At 47.3% G+C, this 19,184-nt stretch overlaps 2 protein-coding genes across 7 annotated transcripts in view; one reads left to right on the top strand and one right to left on the bottom strand.

Annotated features, from left to right (window-relative positions):
• EIF4E3 (eukaryotic translation initiation factor 4E family member 3) overlaps nt 1-16,613 on the bottom strand; it is a 33,803-nt gene extending 17,190 nt beyond the window's left edge. The window contains exon 1 of one of the 6 annotated variants that reach the window (XM_032699332.1): nt 16,556-16,613. Coding sequence is in view for 2 of the 6 variants with exons in the window: in XM_032699331.1 (XP_032555222.1) it covers nt 1,350-1,432 (83 nt within the window). In the remaining 4 variants the exon portion in view is untranslated. The other 5 variants (XM_032699330.1, XM_032699331.1, XM_032699336.1 and 2 more) reach the window with 5 other exon arrangements.
• Nucleotides 16,339-18,551, top strand: GPR27 (G protein-coupled receptor 27). The gene has a single exon (XM_032699329.1). It carries the CDS (start codon nt 16,370-16,372, stop codon nt 17,510-17,512), a length of 1,143 nt encoding a protein of 380 aa, XP_032555220.1. The 5' UTR covers nt 16,339-16,369; the 3' UTR covers nt 17,513-18,551.
• The last annotated feature ends 633 nt before the right edge of the window (nt 18,552-19,184 follow it).

Below are 19,184 nucleotides of genomic sequence, written 5' to 3'. Positions count from 1 at the left end.
TTTTTTTTCCCCTGATACATACACTCTTGGATTTATAAGTTAAGAAGCAACAAGACTAATTAAATGCACTTATATGTGATCTGAAAGAAGACAAAATCAAAAAGATCAATAGAATAACTGAATTTTAAGAGTCTAAAGTATGGTGGAACCAAGACTTAGGAAAAAAAAAATCATGATACAACTCAGGAACTTGGAATGAGTTTTAGCTTCCAATGTTGATTATAAAAGATAGACATGCTTATCTGCACATGGCTTGTGTAAACAAACAGATCTGGTTGGGGGTTTGCTTAAACACCAGTCCAAATGGTGCTTTTTACAGACAAAGACACAAAAAATACTACTCGGACCCTGAACCCAACCACAACTATGTCATGAGTACAAAAGGATTAATCAGAAATTATTGGTGGGTTTATTTATTAGATTTGATTTGTGGGACCTGAGAATATTTGTGTGCTTTCAGCAGTTTCTTGTTATTTCCCTGTCATGAGTTGAAAAGTTACCAAAAAAATAACTAAAGGGGAGAATTTCACCAATAGCGTGAGGCAGTTCAGTGGCAGAAAAGCTGATAAAGGAGAGAACTTTCCTTCTGGAATGAGGGGGGCAGGAGGGAGAGGAGAAATACACCAGAAAACTGGTAAAAGGAGACAGAGAGGATTAAAAAACAAGATGCTAGAAAATACACACTTGAAAAAACAATCTCGAATTCTGGTTATAAACTTTCTGTTTCAGTTTTGACTTTGGTACTTCTTCCCTATGCCTCGCTGTGTGCACCAAGGGGGTGAGCTCCCCTGGCAGAGGCTTTCCACGGCATTAGAGGCTCCATCTTCAAGCACACAAAATGTAATATGAACACTGCAGTTAATTAATAAATTTTAGCTAATCCTTCAAAACAAGAACGGATAACCTACAGGAGCCAAACCTGATATTAAAAGAGTTGTAAGACTAGGCACGTCCCAGCCGCTGGGACCGGGTCCCTTTGGGCAGCAGCAGGGATGCACAGACCACAGCAAGCAAAGCACAACCTTTACCCTTCCATTCCCGGGGCTGTCGAGCGTCATTTCTAAATTTAGAACCCAAACCTCCACCGACCTTTCCTGGGTCAGTGTGCGGCCGTTCAACTACAAAACCGAAAGCGTTTCCAAACCGGTTTCACTCCGCGGCTCCCTCCTCGATGGGGACAGGCACCGGGACAGTCCCTCGCACCAGCGCTTCCCCCGTACGCAGCCCAAGATTAATTTCCCGGTGTCCAACCTGCTGGATGAGCGAACGGATAACGCGCAGGGATGCTCTCCACGGAAGGATTTGGGGGGTTTTCTCCAGCTCCTCTCCGCCCCCCCAGCCCCACTCACTTGTCCAGCCAGAAGGTCCATGGCGAGTGGAGCGGTAGCCCCGGTAGCCCCGGCGCCTCCTGCTCGGGGGGGCTGAGCGCCATCAACCCGGGCGGGCGGGGGGGCGAGGGGCGGGACGGGCGCGGGGAGGGGACAAGGGACGGCGAGGAGGGACGGGGAGGGGGCGAGCGGGACTCGGGCTTGGAACAGGGGCAGGAGAGGGACAGAGAAGCGGGGCAAGGGTGCGACGGGAAGGACAGACGGACGGCATGGGGAAGGGGGAGAGGGAGCCGCGCTGATGGTGACAGCGATGGACGTGCCCAAGGGCCCATTGGAGAGCACGGGTGGCTCCCCAAAGGGGCCCTGACCCAGGACATGCACTCTCCCGGTCACTGCCTCTCCTCTGGGAGGGGAATCGCCGATCTGCTTCCTTAGACCTTTACGAGGACCCACGGCCACGAGGCGCTGGGGCAGACAGGGTACCCAAAGCCCCCGTCGGGGCAGACAGGGTACCCAAAGCCCCCCTGTCCTGCACCGCTGCTGGCAGCTCCTTCTCTGCACAGGCACAGGGCACATCGCAGACCTGATGCGTCTCTGGGGCTGCCTTTTTAAGCAAATTAACCGTCGTGCTCAGTTTGGCTTGGCAACACTGACCAAAACACTGAATCTCTCTGAGAACCCAAGGTTTAGGACGCAAAACCTTTGCACGTTCACATAATGGAGGGATGGCTGCTGTGCAAACTGACCATGGATGGAGACAGCGCAAAAACGAACCTTTCCAGACTTTGGGGGGGATAATATTTCTGTCTTCTCATCTTCTCTACAGCCCATTTAATTTATATATTTGGTTTTATAGGGAGATGTTCCTCACAAATCCAACATGGACACGAGCAAAAAAACCCCTCACGTTATTTTTATAATAGTATTTTTAAAATTAAGATTCTTCCTATTGTGTAGTAAAGTAGTAAACACTCACATAAAGTTAAACACTCACATAAGTGATAGCAGGATCAAAGACCATGAATCACAGATTGCCTTGCAAGCACATTTAGTAGGATGAATAATTTTATATATACTTCATCCTATAGGAAAAATCAATAAGGACACACTCCTTTAAAGAAATAAAAATCTAACTGTAGGAAAGGGCAAAGATCATCCATAAAAAGCAGTCTGCACAGTGACAATAAAGAAACACAAAAAGTTAATGATTATGTTGTCCAGATGGAAAATGCAAGCCGCTAATCTAAATTAAATAAGATCTGGAAAACCAGTTGCACCATCTCATGCAATTTAATTTATTCCTCTTTAAATAGAAGGCAAGATAATGACCATTTGGGAGAGCTTGGAATCTAAAAATTCATTGCTATGTCCGCTCCGAGCATTTTCTCTCTGTTTTAATGGTGAGCCCACCAAAAATGTTAATCCTGAAGAAAACCCCTACAATAAATGGCTGTATCTAGGCACAGATTTTCTCAGAAGAGCTGGAGAAGACAGGAGGAGAGTGCTAATTTCTTACGACCTCAAAGGGCCACATCTTGCCTCCGTGACTGCCAATGACAGTCTCCACGCCCAACATATTTTGGTGTCCTCTGCTGAGGTTGCCAACAAAGTATCACATTTTGGATATGCAGCAGCATCACTGTGGAAGTAAGGCCTAACTCACTAGGCTGTATTACAAAAACTAACTTTGAATCCAGCACCTGCCTCTGATGGGAACCACATACTTCAGCGAAAACCTCCAGATTCCATTAGGAGGGAGCTGCTCATCAGTTAAAACATTATAGCTCAGGCTGAAAACAAATCATCATGTTATAAACAACCTGAGCTGCAAGGAACAATATAAAAGTACAACCCCCACACCTCTGAGACACGGAGTGAGAGCCAGGCAGCACAGCCTGTATCATTATTCCAAATGAGACATGTAAAGCCTCCGTTTATTCCTTATTTACATCGGTAAATACCAGGCTTCACAGTGGCACAAGGAACACTGTGGGAATCTCAACTAACAGTAAATTAATTTGGCTGTGGAGGAAGGGCAATTACAGGATGCATGGAATTAGCGCATCCTTTGCCTACAGAGATTTCTAAGTCGTGACACAGAGGCAAGGACGAGTCTCCCGAGATGGATCTCGCAAGGAAAAATGATCACGAGCGCAGCATCCTGATTCTGCTCAGCTACCTCGCACTGCCAGCACACCTTGAGAGAAATCAGTTCAGAGATTAAAAATCCCAGCAAGTTATTACCACTTTCGGAAAGGTATTTGTAAGGCTTTAATTAAAAATGTATTTTATTGATATTTGCCATCTATTTGAAATGTTCCTTTGTAAGGAAACCCTAGTGGTGCCTCCTGTGCTTTTAGTGGTGCCTCCTGTATCTTCTCAAGCAGCTTTACCAGAAACAAAGTGTTACAGTTCAGCCCTGTGCTACAAGATGGTGCAGAGATTAGTTGCTTAAAGCTCACCACCAGGGAAGGGGCTTGTGGCTCCATTCCTTACACCTTCTCCCAGCCACATCCTCCTTTTGCTTGCAGAGTTCTCCAGGGAAACAGATAGTTTTCTGCTAAGGCCTTATAAAGCAGGATTGTGGGGAGGAGAGCAGGACTCAGCCAGTAGATTAACTCAGCTAATTTCTGATGGGTAACAGCTGAAATTTTCCCAGGTAGCAACTGGGAAGGAAAAAAAACCAACTTGGAGTGGGGAATACTGTTCTGCCCCATTCTGTGTGCTCTCAGCACTGTTTGCCTGCACCCAGTTTCAGGCACCTGAGCCTTTTTGCCACACAAAGGCCCAAACCACTCCATGCTATGCTTATTAGAGCTGAAGAAGGTACATTACAGCCAGAAGAAACAATGAATACTTCATACCTCCTTCCATGCTTTTACTTGAGATTTAAATCCCTATTTTTACAATCCTTGCTGATCCCAAAATCTTGACAGCAATGGGTACATTACATGTGCTTGAAACATTATTTGCCTATTCCAGGAGATTTTCCAATATTCCCTGCCCCAGCTAGTGCAGGAAATCCCCCTGCTATGATACAGTGGTGTTTAGAGGGGACACATTGCCTCTTAAAACCATCAGGACCCTCCTTTCCCCTGCTGAGAGTTGTGCACCATCACTGTGGCAACTGGAGTGCCTGCGTACATGAGAAATATTAGGAAAGCATTAGGCTTATTTTAGCTATATTCTAAATATTAGGAAAGCATTAGGCTTATTTTAGCTATATTCTAATGCAGTGTAGCACCTGGAAGGGAGGAAGGGAACAAGCACCGTATGAGCAGTCCTACTGCATTTCCACCCTGGAAGCGTTCCACAGCTATGTCCGAGGCGACAGGCACCACACCTTAGAAAACATCTGAGATAACCTGGGTTTGTTCAGTGCTCCTGATACAAAATGAGTGCTGTGAAAGGTTGGGCTGGACCTCTCTCCAGCCAAAGCTCCTCTTTTTCACTCTGAGACTGAGTTAGCTGGAACATAAACCTTCCTGGACTTGAGGGATGGCTGGAGCACAAGCTTTGGCTGCTGTGCCCAGCTGCTGCTGCTGCTGCTGCTGCTGCTGCTTCACATCCCGAGCCAACAGCCATGAAATGTAATTTCTCTACCAAATGCTGGTGTCACGATCACTTGCTCTTGAAACACTGCCTGGGACTTCAGAAGCATATTAAGTAACACAGGAGCTGTTCCTGAGAGGTTCCCAGGAAGATAAACTGAACAACCGAGAGCTGAAGCAGAGGTGAAGATGAAGGGATTCTAGTTGATATTTGCTTCCAGAGGCTTAAATAAATGTTTTTTAAACCCTAAAACACGATAATAAAGTGTTGAATCCCAATGCTTTTGGCAAAAGCTCCCTCATCTAGGAATGATTTCATATCAGCCAAGCTGTTAAGCAGAGGTTGTCATGGAAACAAGTTATATTCAAATGATATGGCCAGAGATATACTGTATTTAGTGAGTTCTTCATTTGCTGCATATTGGGAACATGTCAGAACTAAATGATATTGCATAACTTTGTTTTGTTAAAAACAAACTGGCTCGCTGCCCCTGTTTTTCTCGCAGGCTTGTGTCCAGTCCTGCCTGGGACAGGTGGTTTTCCACACAGTACCAAGCACTGCTCCACAGGAGGGGCTCCTCACACAGCTGGTCCCTGCAAGCTCCCATTCACAGAAGCCTTCCTTCAAAGGCATGAACCTGCCCGAGTCAAACAAGCAGAGGAATCTTTCCTTAGCTTCTACAACTGACATAACCATCCATAACGAGTCCGAAAAGAAATGCTGTTAACCAGATCCTTTCCTCCTCCACTAAAAAAGTTCCTACATATGCATTGTGAAAGTCTGAAAAAAAAAAAAATCTATACAATTACATAAAAGTAAAGCCAGTTCATGTGTTTGTGGGCATCCCATAGGCATCCATGACCTCCTTGTAAACACAGGAATCCCATTAACTTACTGTTGGTGACTGATGCCAGAACAAATCTCAGAGAGGACACGTGCATACTAAATTTGTACCTCTGCTTTTTTAGCTGTGGAGCTGTTAAAAAGTGCAAGAATTTTGTTATGTATCCCAGGAGTAAATGCATATTTTTCTTAATATAAACAAAATAGATGGAATCATTCTTGCTCAAGCTATAAACCAAAATCAAATCATCTTTGGCCAGGATGCTGTGTAGAAACTTTATCCTGAAGAGCGAAAACAAAAATGAAATACAAAATTGGCTCCAAAATCACCCTCATGGGAAACACTGTGCAGCTTTTATGAAGCAGAGTCCAAAGGAGGGTGGTTTAAGCAGTCTCCCAAGGGATCAAGATTCCTGATTGCCCAATAGAAGCTGAGCAGTAAGTATAAGTCAAACAAAAGTAAAACCTTACCCTTGAAAGTTGTTACATAACTGAACATACTGTAAAATGCTTCACGGGAAGGTGATGGCATCTCACAGCCTCCAGGTCCAAAGGCATGGAAAAATGGAATGGGAGCTTGCTAACCTCTGGGGCAGGTTATTCTAAATTTCTCCGAGCTTTCTATTACAGTTTATAAAGAAAAAAACAAGGCCAAATTGCTCCTCTGGTATGCAAAAAAGCAAATCACAGGATGGAATTCTGCCAGATGTGAACATGAAGAATTCAGTACCAGTCCTCTACCTTCCTCAGGTTAATGTACAAGTTGGAAATACACCAGTCTTCCCAGGATTCTTGATGCATTCCAGAATCACAGCTCTCTCTGGTTACCACCACTTGTAAAGGAAGGCTGAGCCTCATCCAAAGCCCTTTACAGTTAAATAAAGACATGGATTGACTTCATCATGCTTTAGATTAGATCTTTTTCCTTTACTTAGCCATCTTTAGGGAGCTGAACTGGCCTAACCCAACACTCAATACGTGCATCGGGTATTAGGAGACTTGAATTTCCTACTTAGCTTTGGATACTCGGCTTCTGCTTTCATCCCTCCCTGTTCCCCACCCTTTGAAGGCACTGGGACTACCTAAGGTGCTAAAGGATGCCCAGCAAAGGTGAGGTCAGGGGCATAAATGCAAGAAACCTAACAAACCTCAAAGTTAAGTTATATGTTGGAAACAAACTCCAGAGAGCTTGCTTTTCTTGGTTTTTCAGTAAAATATCTGCAGAGTGTTCCACTTAGCTATTGCTTCCCCAAACATGGGGATCCCAAAATAGCACCATCTTTAATGCTCTTCTGTGTTATAATGTTATTGGCATCACATCTGGCATTGGCTTTGATGTGGAACATGAGCTTAAATACTGATCTTTTTTTTTTACAGGCATCCCAGTACACAGCTGAAGGAAACAACGTGCCAGAGTCACATCCTACAGGCTGAGCAAACCATGTTAGTCCATAACACAGAGTGAGCCTGGGAGGGAAACCCTCAACTATTACCTATATTGTAAAAAATAAATTCTAAAATATAAACCCCAGAGAAAATAGTATTTTATAGGCTTTATGCTCATCTCTTAAAAATTACGAGCTCTACAGTTCAGCTCATAGGGGTCATTCCACTTTCTGCATCACACCATCAAATCTGGGACCTGTCCAAGCCAGCAAAGCCAAGGGCCCCTCTGGAAATAAACCACTAGAGGGAGACTTCAGCAATGGAATACCCACAGGGAGAAAATCCTGCACATCCATTAAAAAAAACCCCAAGATTTGGGTCAAAGTTGCTCTTTGTGTTTCTTCTTCACAAATAAAAGTGGCTGATATTAAAGGGTCAAGTTTGGCTTAGTTACTGTAAGCTGAGGGAGCGTTGTGTAAATGGGATCAGGCAGTCACGTATTCTTCTGCTGTTTGTAAGAGGTTAGGCTGACTCTATTAAAAAAAAAACCATACCAAAAAATACCCTAGCCACTGAAAATACTAATAGCTGTATCCTAGCAACATCACGGATTCCATGTGGACTTTGTTCTGGAGTCTACAGTCCTATTTCATCAAAATTATTGACTTTCTCAAAGTCTCTAAACGACCATCAAAAAAACAGTTAGTGCTTAAAAAATACAAACATTTAATTAGTCACATTAATAAGAAAAAAAGAAGTGCAGCATTGCATGCTAGTGCTCCCTTTTCATGCAGCTCAATTTAGCTTCCTTTGAAATCATCATAAAAATTCCCACTTTATTCATTCATTCAGTAGCAGAGCCGGGTCCCTCCTTCAAGAAAAAAGCTGGAAATGGCCCTTCACAATTTGGCAGATGAGGTTTGTTTCGCAGGCTGAGCTCACTTATTGTATGGATCAAACTCATAGAGCTCTCTATGATCCCCCTAGTCATCATGTCCTTACTGTGAAGGTAAATCAAGTGGCATTCAAATGATATCCAGAGGCTTTCTACAAGGCTTTTGTACTATGCATGTAGCCAGTGTCCTCTTTTTCCCTAAGCTTTGTTTTTATTTAACCACGACAAATATTTTCAAGATCACAAAAAACGTGAAATCCTGTTGGATCTTCCTAAAAGCTCAGGCCCTGCTGCTCTCATGTATGAAGACTTCAGGTTTAACACAGCTCTGGAAGGTTTTTCCTCATCAATCCTGCATTGCTGAAGTGAACTTTATTAGATAAAATGCAAGGGCAAAAGGCCAAATAAATAAAAAATGAAGTGACCCAACCCTTCCAAAGAAAAACCCTTGGCACAAAAAGAACAATTGAGAATAAACCCAACCCCATCCCAAACAATTAAGCTCTTACCCTTAACTTGCATGATGATACAAGGAATCCTGGGGCATTTTGGCATTTAACTCAGGGTTTGGGCAGACTCAGGTTTTGGTCACAATTTTCACTCAGCTCCAAACTACACCACAGCTTTTCATACAGTTTTTATCTGTTATTCCAAGCTTCAGTAAATTAGCAAGACCTTTTACCAGAGAGAAAGCACTATTAAAAGAGTAGATTCCTTTTCATCAGTCTGCCTCAAAAGCTCAGTTGATAGGGTAGCACAGAGTAGAATGCTTCTCACGCTTTACTTAGCCCACAAAGTTGGTTGAGACCCACCAACACTTTTAAACTGCAAAACCTTTTAATGTGCTATTTCTCTAGTTCAAAGTTAAACGACGAGAGAATGCCTTTGTTGAAGAAGGTAATTTAAACACAGAAGGGTTAGTTAGAGACTTTCAGCCCGTGACCATGAATCTGGTGATGGCTGGATTTGAATTCCAGGCATGGCACTGAACTGTCTGTACTGCTCCAGCCTTGAGCTGACCTCTGAACTGCTGCTCCTGGTCATGGGAACACGCTGCCAAATTATCATCCTGCTCCAACAGCTCAGGAAGGGCTTTATCTCAACAGACAACACCCGTTTAACTGAGAATTTAGCATTCGAGTGTTCATGGGCTCTCTGATACTGTTAAATCTCACAGTTTTAGTCACACTGAAGGTTTTTACATTGCTCATCCTTTCAGTTCCACCAGCTGTGAGGGGGGAAGGGGCCATAGGCAAGGAAGGGATATCCATTTGCACAGAGTGCCAAAATAAGGGAGTAGTTCTGGCTTCATATAGGCTGTGCACAGGTGTAAATCAACAAGGTAATAAATATATAGGACAATAGAGCAGCAAAGAAATGGGCTTTCAGATTTTATTTACTGAAGTTAAAAGATGGTATCAGAAGCTACTTCCAGGACCTCACATAACTTTCCCTGGTGACTAGATTAATTCCAAAACTGCCCCAAGGAGAGCAACTAAACAAAAATTTGAATACGAAATTCTATTGCTAATTATGCCTTGAAAGAGAGCTGTTGGGTTGATTTATACCTGTATGTAAATATGTAAAATGGGGGGGGGAGTAAAATACACAATAAAGATGGAGATGCTTTGACTAGCCAAGCTGCTTTGATTTGAAGGCTCTCTTCAGCATTTAGTAGGAGTAGAAACCTGAGCCTGTTGGTCAGTTGCAGCAGGATTGCTTTTGATGGCAGACACTTCAGACAGCAAGTGGAGAACAGCAAGGGCTGAATTCATACCAAGGAAATAAAAAACTGCTTTCACGGTGGCTTTGAAAAAGAACTTTCAGTTGTGCGTTACCTCTTTTCTTTTTTTTTTTTTTACCCAGTGAATTTTCTAGGCAGGCATTCACAGTAGATCTATCCAAAAGCAGAGAAAGGATAGCAATGGAAATAAGTTGTTTCATGATCAGCCCAGCCACCTTTTGTTCCGAAGCTACCCACGCTGTCCACGGTGAATTTCCTGTTGGGAATGGCCAAAGGCCATTTTGCCGTGATGAGGGTGATGGATTCATCCTGGGCTGATGAGACAGCGCAGCCCCTGTGCAGGGAAGGTCATTTGTGAGGGCTGAAGTCACTCGAGCAGGGAGATGTGACAACACAGTGTGTAAAACCTGTTGTTGCCTGCTTGTCCTGCTGCCAGGTTTAGCCTCAACCTGAGGAGACAGCTGCAGCACATGCATGTACACACATGTAATTAGGTACACACTTATTTCAAGACTTTGTAGCCCCTCCTGCTAACCAAGAACTCCTGCCTGAGAAGCACCGCAGCAGCAGAGCCACAGGCTGGCAGTGCTCCTAAAGGCTCCTAAAAGCTGCTTATCTTTGGCCTAAGGAGTTTATAGCACCCATGTATCCCCAAAAGCTCATTAGCTCCTGGGTAAGCAGCTGAGACACTAGATCCACAGGCAGAACAGCGGTGGCTTGAGTTTGCTACAGCACAGATAAAACTTCTGGGCTTGACTAGTCTGCAGCAGGCTGGTTCAATAGCCTGAAGCAATCCCACTTATGTATAAACTGGAGAAAGCCTGATCTCATGAAATGCTCCTTACTATCTGGCTTTGCTAGAAGGAGTGTGTGTAGCTAAAACTCAGCTCTGCCACGGGGCTGCACCCGCCTCCCTGGTACCCACCGAGAGCCAAAATCGGCATCTGGCAGCATCCCCTGCCATGGCAGCAGAGGAAGCCACGTGCCCTGACACGGCCTCACATTGCATCTGCTTCTCCCTTGCCCTGCACTCCTCCATCACTCATTGCCTCCAGGGCAGAGGGGTGGGAATGCAACCCAAGCAGTTGGCCTGCATCCCAGGAGAGACAACTATGGAGACGGGAAAGAAGGACAGGAAAATCTGTGCCTGGGGAGGTTCCCCTGGAGATTTTAGAGGAATGGTTTTCCATAACTTTCTCAGCATGGCTGTGGGACTGGATAGCAGCTACAAGCTCCTGTAGAAAGCCATCATGTCAGGGATATTTCCTGTCTCACTCTGGCTATTCCCTGTGTCACAGGGGAGGTTCTTTCACAAAGGAGCTGCTTCTGAAGAACAGCATGTCACCAACAATTCAGCAGGTTAAGTTTAGCAGAGCCAGTGACAGATGTGAGCAGGAAGGAGCTATTCTTCCCCTCTGCTTTTCTTCCCTCTCCATTGAGCAAAATCTTTAAAGACCAGCTCCCTTTGCAGAAGGCTACAGAACTTTTAGCAAGTGGCATGCATGGAGGCATTCACAGCCATGATACCTGTGTCTGGTTATTTCCAGTCAAAATAATCTCCTACTCAATTATGGAGAAGAATAGAGAAGCTCAGCCTGACTCACAATCACATGGGGGAAAAATGAGAGGAGTTGTTCAAGTTCAAAACGTTCAGCTCGCTGTGGAGGAGGATTAGTACCGCTGTGGAAGGAGGCTTTCTCTCCCTCTGCAACAGCACAGCACTAAGGGATGGAAAAGACCCGAGTCCACTTCCCTGCTGTGCCAAATATACTCCTCCGTTCTTCTCTCCTCCCTCCGCAAGAGAGCATATGAAGTATTAAACAGCCAGGAATAAGCCCTTGAAAAATGTGATCGCTGGCTGTCAGATACCTCTCTGCCACAGAGATGCAGCTCTGTGAGTGTTCATCTGCAGATCCTCTGCTGCCATCCAGGAAATTGGGAGCCAACAGTGACATTAATACTCCCATCCACTGTGGCGTCACCTGCACATTTTGTACGACTGTGCTAATAATTCTGTGAACAAAACCACATCCAAAATGCTTCATTAGTGCACTGCTGAGCACAGATCCAGGCTCTGCTGGCCCATGCCCTTCCCAGCCTGATGGCAGTGCCCAGTGCCCCATCCCTGACCTGACATCTGGACCCTCTGCAAGCGAGAGGTAGGGTGGGGGTTTTCCAGCATTGGTTTAAATCTGTCTTCATTTCATTGGCATGAACCATGGCTGTGCCCTGGTTACAGAGGGCAAGCATGGCTCCTGTGCAGAGGAATTATTTTGGGTAATACTGTAAATTTTGCAGACTGAAAACTTCTCATGCTGTTTTAGCCAGTGCCCAAACATTACCTTAATGTGTCATCTTCTGTTCTGTCATTGCCACAAAGTATTATCATGATCCTTGTAAACACCCACAAACTGGCCTCATTATCTCCTGGCACTCCCTCCTCCCCTTCCAGGGATGACTGATAGCCACTGATCCACCACTGGCATTCCCTAGGCTGCAGCCTCGTGGTTCACTTATCCTCCCCCTTCCTTCTCCAGGGTTCATATCAGCTCTCTCTCCCATCACACCGTTGGATTTTAAGTTCCCTTGGCAAAGGGACAGCTTTTTGTTTTGCTTATGTAGCACCCTGGTCCCTGACTCACTCTGTTAGGTGCAAAGATAACACAAATAATGAATGTCATCTGGAGAACTGTCTGGGAATTACAGGAAGCTGGGAAGCAGGATCTAAATCTTTTTGTGCCAGATCCGACTCAAGCCTCCATTATCCCTTTTTGCTCCAGACTGACCTTTCCATCTCCTTGATTGCTAAGCCTGAAAACTTTTCTTTGCCTGAATTATCTGTGACAGCAAAATTGCTTTGGCTGACTGCTCTCACCTGTCCTGCTTCCCTGTGGCATCTCAGGCCTGACGGGGCTCTGAAATTGTCCCTCAGGCATGTCCAGACATTTCCTGCTTCTTCCCTTACATCACACCAGGTTTCTACTACACTAGTAAAAGGGTACAGGACACTTCTCCTTCCAGAAACATTATGCAGAGCTCCTAGACAGAGGAACACAAATAAGACCCCCAATAATAAATACCTAAGGCTTGGGGAAGCACCAGTGACTGATAGAAAGAAGGCAATATGCCACAGTATTTACTGTAAGAGTCCCTATTTCAGCTGTCTTTCCTGTTCAAGGCAGCGAGAGGAGAACATGAAGAGGCAGCCAATTCAAGTAAAGCACACTGAAAGGTCAGAGGAATCCATCTAGCTTGTGCAGCACCATTTTGTAAGCAGAGAATAGCTCTTAGTTAAACTTGTTTTGTGAAAGTGATTGAAGGGAGAAAGGAAAATAGCTTAACACACTCATTACAATCTCTGAGAATTACCTGTTCCTCATGACTACTGTGATGGATCCGGCTTTTGTCAGGCTGTGCCCAAATCAGGGTGCACCCACTGTTTCCAGCCCCTGCAGAGGCACTGGAGGCAGGAGCCCCATGTTTCAGTGCCATGTCCAGGGGTACATCCTGCAGCATCCTGCAGAGCCAAGCAGCACCAAGGACAAAGGCTTTGCCATGGGGATGTCAGGGCAATCCCTGCTGCTCCTTTTGACTCTCAGTGGTAGGCACCTCCTCAGGCACCGCAGTCCCTACAGGCTGGAAGAGCTCTTTGAGCAACTCTGTAACAGCAGAAAGGTTGCAAAATACCCTAGTTCTCATTTTTTAGTCAAATACTGTAAATCTGGTACTGTCCTAATGTCCAAACTGAGACTGAGCCTGGACAAGGAACTTGTTTGAACCTGATGGGTCTGATGCAAAGAAGCCATGAAGCAGCTTGAGGTCACTTACCTGTGTGGGGGCACCCAGGTGGGGCAGGGAGACTGGAACCAGGGCTGGGTGAAACCCATGTCAATCTAACCCTTTGGGAGGTGAGGAGCCTGCTGATAATGAAGACTCTTAACCCCCCACCTGCCCCTTATTTTCTCCATACCTTCTGGCTGTCCCTTTAGTGTCTCAGTTCTCAGCCAGTCCCAAATTCCAGTCTCACACCTCCTATAGTGCCACATAGTAGCCCCATCAGGGGAGCAGGCATGGGAAGACAGATGAAACACCATTCCCTGCCGGCTCTCCTCTCACTACAGGTGGAAGAAAGATGAGCTAGCAATTTGCTGCTGGCCTGGCAAGATAGCAGTGAATTACAGCAGCTCCTGAGCCAGCTCAGCTGCGCTGGCGAGCATTCAGGGAGAGGAGAAACCCTTCCCGCAGGCACGGAGGAGGGAAGCAGGTGTGCTATTCCCTTTTGTTCGCTTGTTGGCAGAGATCACAGAGCTAACACGGGCCATAAGGTCCCCTCTGCTCCTCCAAAAAGCCACACGCCTCCGAAGACAACTGATCCTCCTCGTACTCGTGGTTGGCAAAGCGCTTTGGCTGCTGGCACCCTGCCATGGGAGAGCCTGTTAGCGCAGTCCCGAGCTGCACCTACGTGGTGTCCCGGCTCCTCCAAAAAGACACCGCTCCCGACAGAGGTGCCGGGGCTGCCGAGGGGACACCGTGCACCCGGCACTCCAGTCACTGCACGGATGTGAGAAACGCCTGGAAAATTGCACAAAGCACTGAACAACCCGTGGGCAATTCTCTGTCACAGTAGAACTTTGGTGCAAATGAGAAACCTAACAACTGAAAACAGCTCAGACGCACTGGCTGGAAGCAAAAAGCAGCCTCAATTATCCACCACCTTTTTTTTTTAACCCCTCTCAGGATTTCTTTGCTCTCTTAACACCGCAATAAATAACAGACACAAAATAGATCCATGGGAAAATAAAGTCCTGTGTGTGATACACATTGCCCTAAACACATGTTTGGCCCAAAGTCTGGTTTTGGTTCACCACTGTTTAAATGCCAGTTCAGCAGAGCTGCTCTCGTGGCACAATCAGGGTCAGTGCCTGGCCCCTGCCACACAGAGAGGCTTTCTGAAACCAGCCAGGAAGTTCCACTCAAAAGATGCTCCACCAACATTTGCTTTTGGGGCTAATGCAGATGATTTAATTGCTACAGTTTCTGGAATAAAGCTGAATTTACTGATGGCTTTTAATAGAATGCTCAAAAAGGATTTCAGACGTGTCCTTCACAAGAGGCCATGAAGGAAACTCAGTAATAGTACGATAATTGCATTAGCATCTCCAGCGAGCCCAGGGCCGCGCGGTGGTGCGTGCCTTACAAGGCACACAGAGAGGCCTTGCCCTACATACACAAAGTGGGAGAGAGGACAAGGATCTGCATCTCACTGGCCTACATTAAACTGTGTGTTATAAACCTGCACCAACAGCACAGGGGCATCAGCAGGTGCTCTGTGCTAGTCGGGTCAAAGGTGTTTTATCCAGCTCAAAAAACCTGCCCCGCCCTCCACAGGTCCCGTGTAACTGAGCCTGGGAGCTGGTAAGCCCCTGTGCAACACAGAAACAGGGAGAGCATCCTGTTCAACCTTCTTAGGAACCCTGCTCAGACCCCAAATGTCAGGCTCCATTAGGAACCCAAATGTAAGGTTCCCGACTTGCAGAAGCACTTTTTCCTCAATGTTCACACTGAAACATTTGCTACATGAGTTTGCCGTGAACGTCTTTTCCCTGCAAACCACCGTGCCCTGCAAGGGACTGCACACACAGATGCTGTGCTGCAACAGGTGCTGCTGGACTTGTCTCTCCTGCGAGCAGAAAGTTAAATGGCCATTTAGCATGGGTAAATCTAGCAAAAAAACACTGGGGATTGTGACATGGGTATATCGTTGATGTGTGTCTACACTGGACCAACACATGTGCCCTGGGTACCAATACGCGTGTATACGGGCACATATACACCTGTGACACGCCCATGTGGAGACAAATCGGCTCCATCAGCTGTGAATGGCATCACCACCGCCCGCGGGAAGGGGACGCAGGGGGTCCGCGGGATGGCCGCAGTGGCCGGACACCCCAGCGCACCCCTCGGGCCACATCTCGGCACCTGCCCCCGGCGGGAGAAGGGCGGGGTGCGGGGGTCCGGCGGCGGGGGGCTCCTCCCAGCCCAGCCCAGCCCAGCCCCGCTCCGCTCCCATCCCCGCTGCGGCAGCGGGACCTCCGCGCCGCTCCGCGCCGCTGCGCGCCGGGCTCAGCTCCGCAGGGGCCGGGCTGCGCGGGGGGCGGGCGCGGGGGCGGAGGGACGGAGGAGCAGCAGGAGGAGGAGGAGGGAAGGGAAGAAGGAGGGAGAGAAGGAGGGGGGTTTACCCCATTGTCCTCGGCAGGAGCTGGGCAGAGCCGCCGCCGCTGTGCGCAGGCTCGGCCGGCCCCTCGCCCGGCGCGGAGGAGCAGCTGCCGGCGGTAAGGGGAGGCTCCCCCGGCTCATCCCCGATGCCCCCGGGGCGGCGGCGGCGGCGGGCGCGGAGCTAGCGCGGGTGCGGGAGCCGCATGGCCCGCGGGGAGCGCGGCGGCAGCGCCCCGCCTCGCCGGGGCGGCGGCGGCAGCGCGGCGGCGGCGGCTGCGGGCAGGGGGGCGCCGGGCGGCGCGGCCCTCGGCCCCGGCGCGCTGCCGCGGCGCTGAGCCCCCGGCCCTGCCCGCGCCGAGGAGGACGAGGAGGAGGAGGAGGAGGAGGAGGAGGAGGGAGGACCCGATGGCGAACAGCAGCGAGCTGGGGAGCAGCAGCAGCCCGCACCTGCCCAGCGCCGGCGGCCTGCTGAGCGCCTCCGGGCTGAAGCTCGCCACGCTGGGGCTGATCCTCTGCGTCAGCCTGGCCGGCAACGTGCTCTTCGCCTGGCTCATCCTCAAGGACCGGCACCTGCACCGCGCGCCCTACTACCTGCTGCTGGACCTCTGCCTGGCCGACGGGCTCCGCTCGCTCGCCTGCTTCCCCTTCGTCATGCTGTCGGTGCGCAGCGGGGCCGCCTGGCCCCACGGGCCCCTCAGCTGCAAGGTGCTGGCCTTCCTGGCCGTGCTCTTCTGCTTCCACGCCGCCTTCCTGCTCTTCTGCGTGGGGGTCACGCGCTACATGGCCATCGCCCACCACCGCTTCTACGCCAAGCGCATGACGGGCTGGACCTGCCTGGCTGTGGTGTGCATGGTGTGGACCCTCTCCATGGCCATGGCCTTTCCCCCCGTCTTTGACGTGGGCACCTACAAGTTCATCCGGGAGGAGGAACAGTGCATCTTCGAGCACCGCTACGTCAAGGCCAACGACACGCTGGGCTTCATGCTCATGCTGGCGGCCGTCATCGCCGCCACCCACTTGGTCTACATCAAGCTGCTCTTCTTCATCCATGGCCACCGCAAGATGAAGCCAGCCCAGCTGGTCCCGGCCATCAGCCAGAACTGGACCTTCCATGGGCCAGGAGCCACCGGCCAAGCAGCTGCAAACTGGACGGCTGGCTTTGGCAGGGGGCCCACGCCGCCCACCCTCGTGGGCATCAGGCAGGCCACCCACAGCCAGATCAAGAGGCTGCTGGTGCTGGAGGAGTTTAAGATGGAGAAAAGGCTCTGCAAGATGTTCTACATGATCACCTTGCTCTTTCTGCTGCTCTGGTCCCCCTACATTGTGGCCTGCTACCTGCGGGTCTTCATTAAGGCCAGCTCCATCCCCCAGGTCTACCTGACCACCTCCGTCTGGATGACGTTTGCCCAGGCAGGGGTCAACCCGATCCTCTGCTTCATCTTCAACAAGGAGCTCAGGGTCTGTCTCCGAGCCCACTTCCCGTGCTGCCAAAGCATCCAGAGCACCCAGGGCACCATCCTTTGTGATCTCAAGAGCTTTGGGATGTAGGGGGGCTTTTCTCTTTCTAAAAAAGAAAGATGGATATAATTTTCCATGTTTCTGCATATGATCTCAAGAGAGTGGGGGACATACTAAACCACCACCCAGCACCCAAACCTTAGGCTGTAAGAAGCTATTTTATTTATTTTTCTATATTTTGCGTATGCTCTCTTCAGAACATAACCAGTTGCTGTCTATGGGAACAGGTACTTGAGCAGAACACCCCCAAACCTTAGGCAGTAAGAAGCTGTTTTTCTTTGTGATTGTGTGGTTTTTAAAAACAAAACAGGGCTCCAAGTTTCTGGTCTTGCTTCTAATGTTTCTAAACATGATTCCAACAGATACGGATTAAGGCCATGACATTTTTTTTGTTTCCCTATTCCTGTCTGTTTTGATAAAGGCTTAACAATTTTACTCATGTAATATTTGATAAGGGCCAAGACAATTTTATACTAAAATTATTTTTGATGACCTCAAGAGGTGTTGTTTTATTATTATTTGATTTTAAGTGAAGAACAAGAAGAGGACGTTCCTAATGTGGTCAGAAGTCAGTTTTGGTGGGAGCTGTTGGGTTCATTCATTCTCAAATGGTTTGAATATTTGAAGCAGTTATAACTTTTGCTTGACATGCAAACAGTGTAGAACTAATTTCAATTTTTCTTGTTGCACTATTCATTTGGTAATATTTCAGAACTATTTGTGAAACGTGATTTTAAAATACCAACTTTAAAAATAATCAACTATAGCAGTTTTTAAAACCTAGATTGAAATTCATATTTTACTGCCTTTATAGGAAGTTATCTACAAACCTGGGTAATACTTGTACATTTTGACTGTTTTCTTTAATAAAATATTGAAAACCTTTACTGTATGTAATTGTTTCAGAATGGCAGCATTCTGCTTTGCTGACAAATAACTTGTGTATGTGGAAGGTTGTATGTCTTGTGTCTGAGTAGATTTCACAGCTGAGGTTATTATGGACAAGCACAATCCTTATTTGCTGTTAGATCTCAATTTAGGTGTTTATACCAATAAAAGTGACTAAAGCTATTTTTAAGAAGACTTAAGTTCATGATGGGCAACAGGTTTAAATAGCACAATTCTTTGTGTCTACTGAAACCAAAATTCTGTTAATGGCAGGAAAGACTGTGCATTTGTGGATCACTAATTTTAGTTGGCAAAGTAGTTTTTTAACATGGTGGCTTAGTTAATACCATACTCACTTTTAAACTGTATTCTTAATGGGAAGTTTACATTAATTAAGCAGGGCATTTTAACCTGCTCTATTGTTCTACAAAAACTTCTCTGGAAGTATTTTAACCAGTAGCCTGATGGCAGGATCCTGACAACATTTGAGCTGTCTCAGAGGAAGCTGTCCTGGATTTGCTTCCCTTTCTGATGGATCATGTAACATTTAAAAAACATGCTGGAGCAAGTCACACAGAAAATGACAGGGACAACCTCAGTTTACATTAATAAATCTGCATATGCTATGATTATTTCTGTAGAGAGTAGTCCAAAGTTGGTAGACATCAACTGAGAAATAGTTGTCCTGACTGAAGAGACACGTGTGGAAGATCAGAAGAGGGCAAAAGCTGCAGCTTCAGATTTGGGCAGGGAATGAAATGAGGTGGGGCTTCTAGTTTGGTTTTAAGTCTTGCTTCCCACTCCCAACTCAGAT

Source organism: Chiroxiphia lanceolata, chromosome 11 (genome assembly GCF_009829145.1).
Source record: "Chiroxiphia lanceolata isolate bChiLan1 chromosome 11, bChiLan1.pri, whole genome shotgun sequence".
Lineage (NCBI taxonomy): Eukaryota > Metazoa > Chordata > Aves > Passeriformes > Pipridae > Chiroxiphia > Chiroxiphia lanceolata.
The sequence above is the reverse complement of the archived record's forward strand: the minus strand, read 5'-3'. Positions and strand labels throughout refer to the sequence as shown.

Excerpts from the sequence above, each read along its gene's own strand:
- GPR27 (XM_032699329.1), top strand. The coding sequence starts at position 16,370 with ATGGCGAACAGCAGCGAGCTGGGGAGCAGCAGCAGCCCGCACCTGCCC.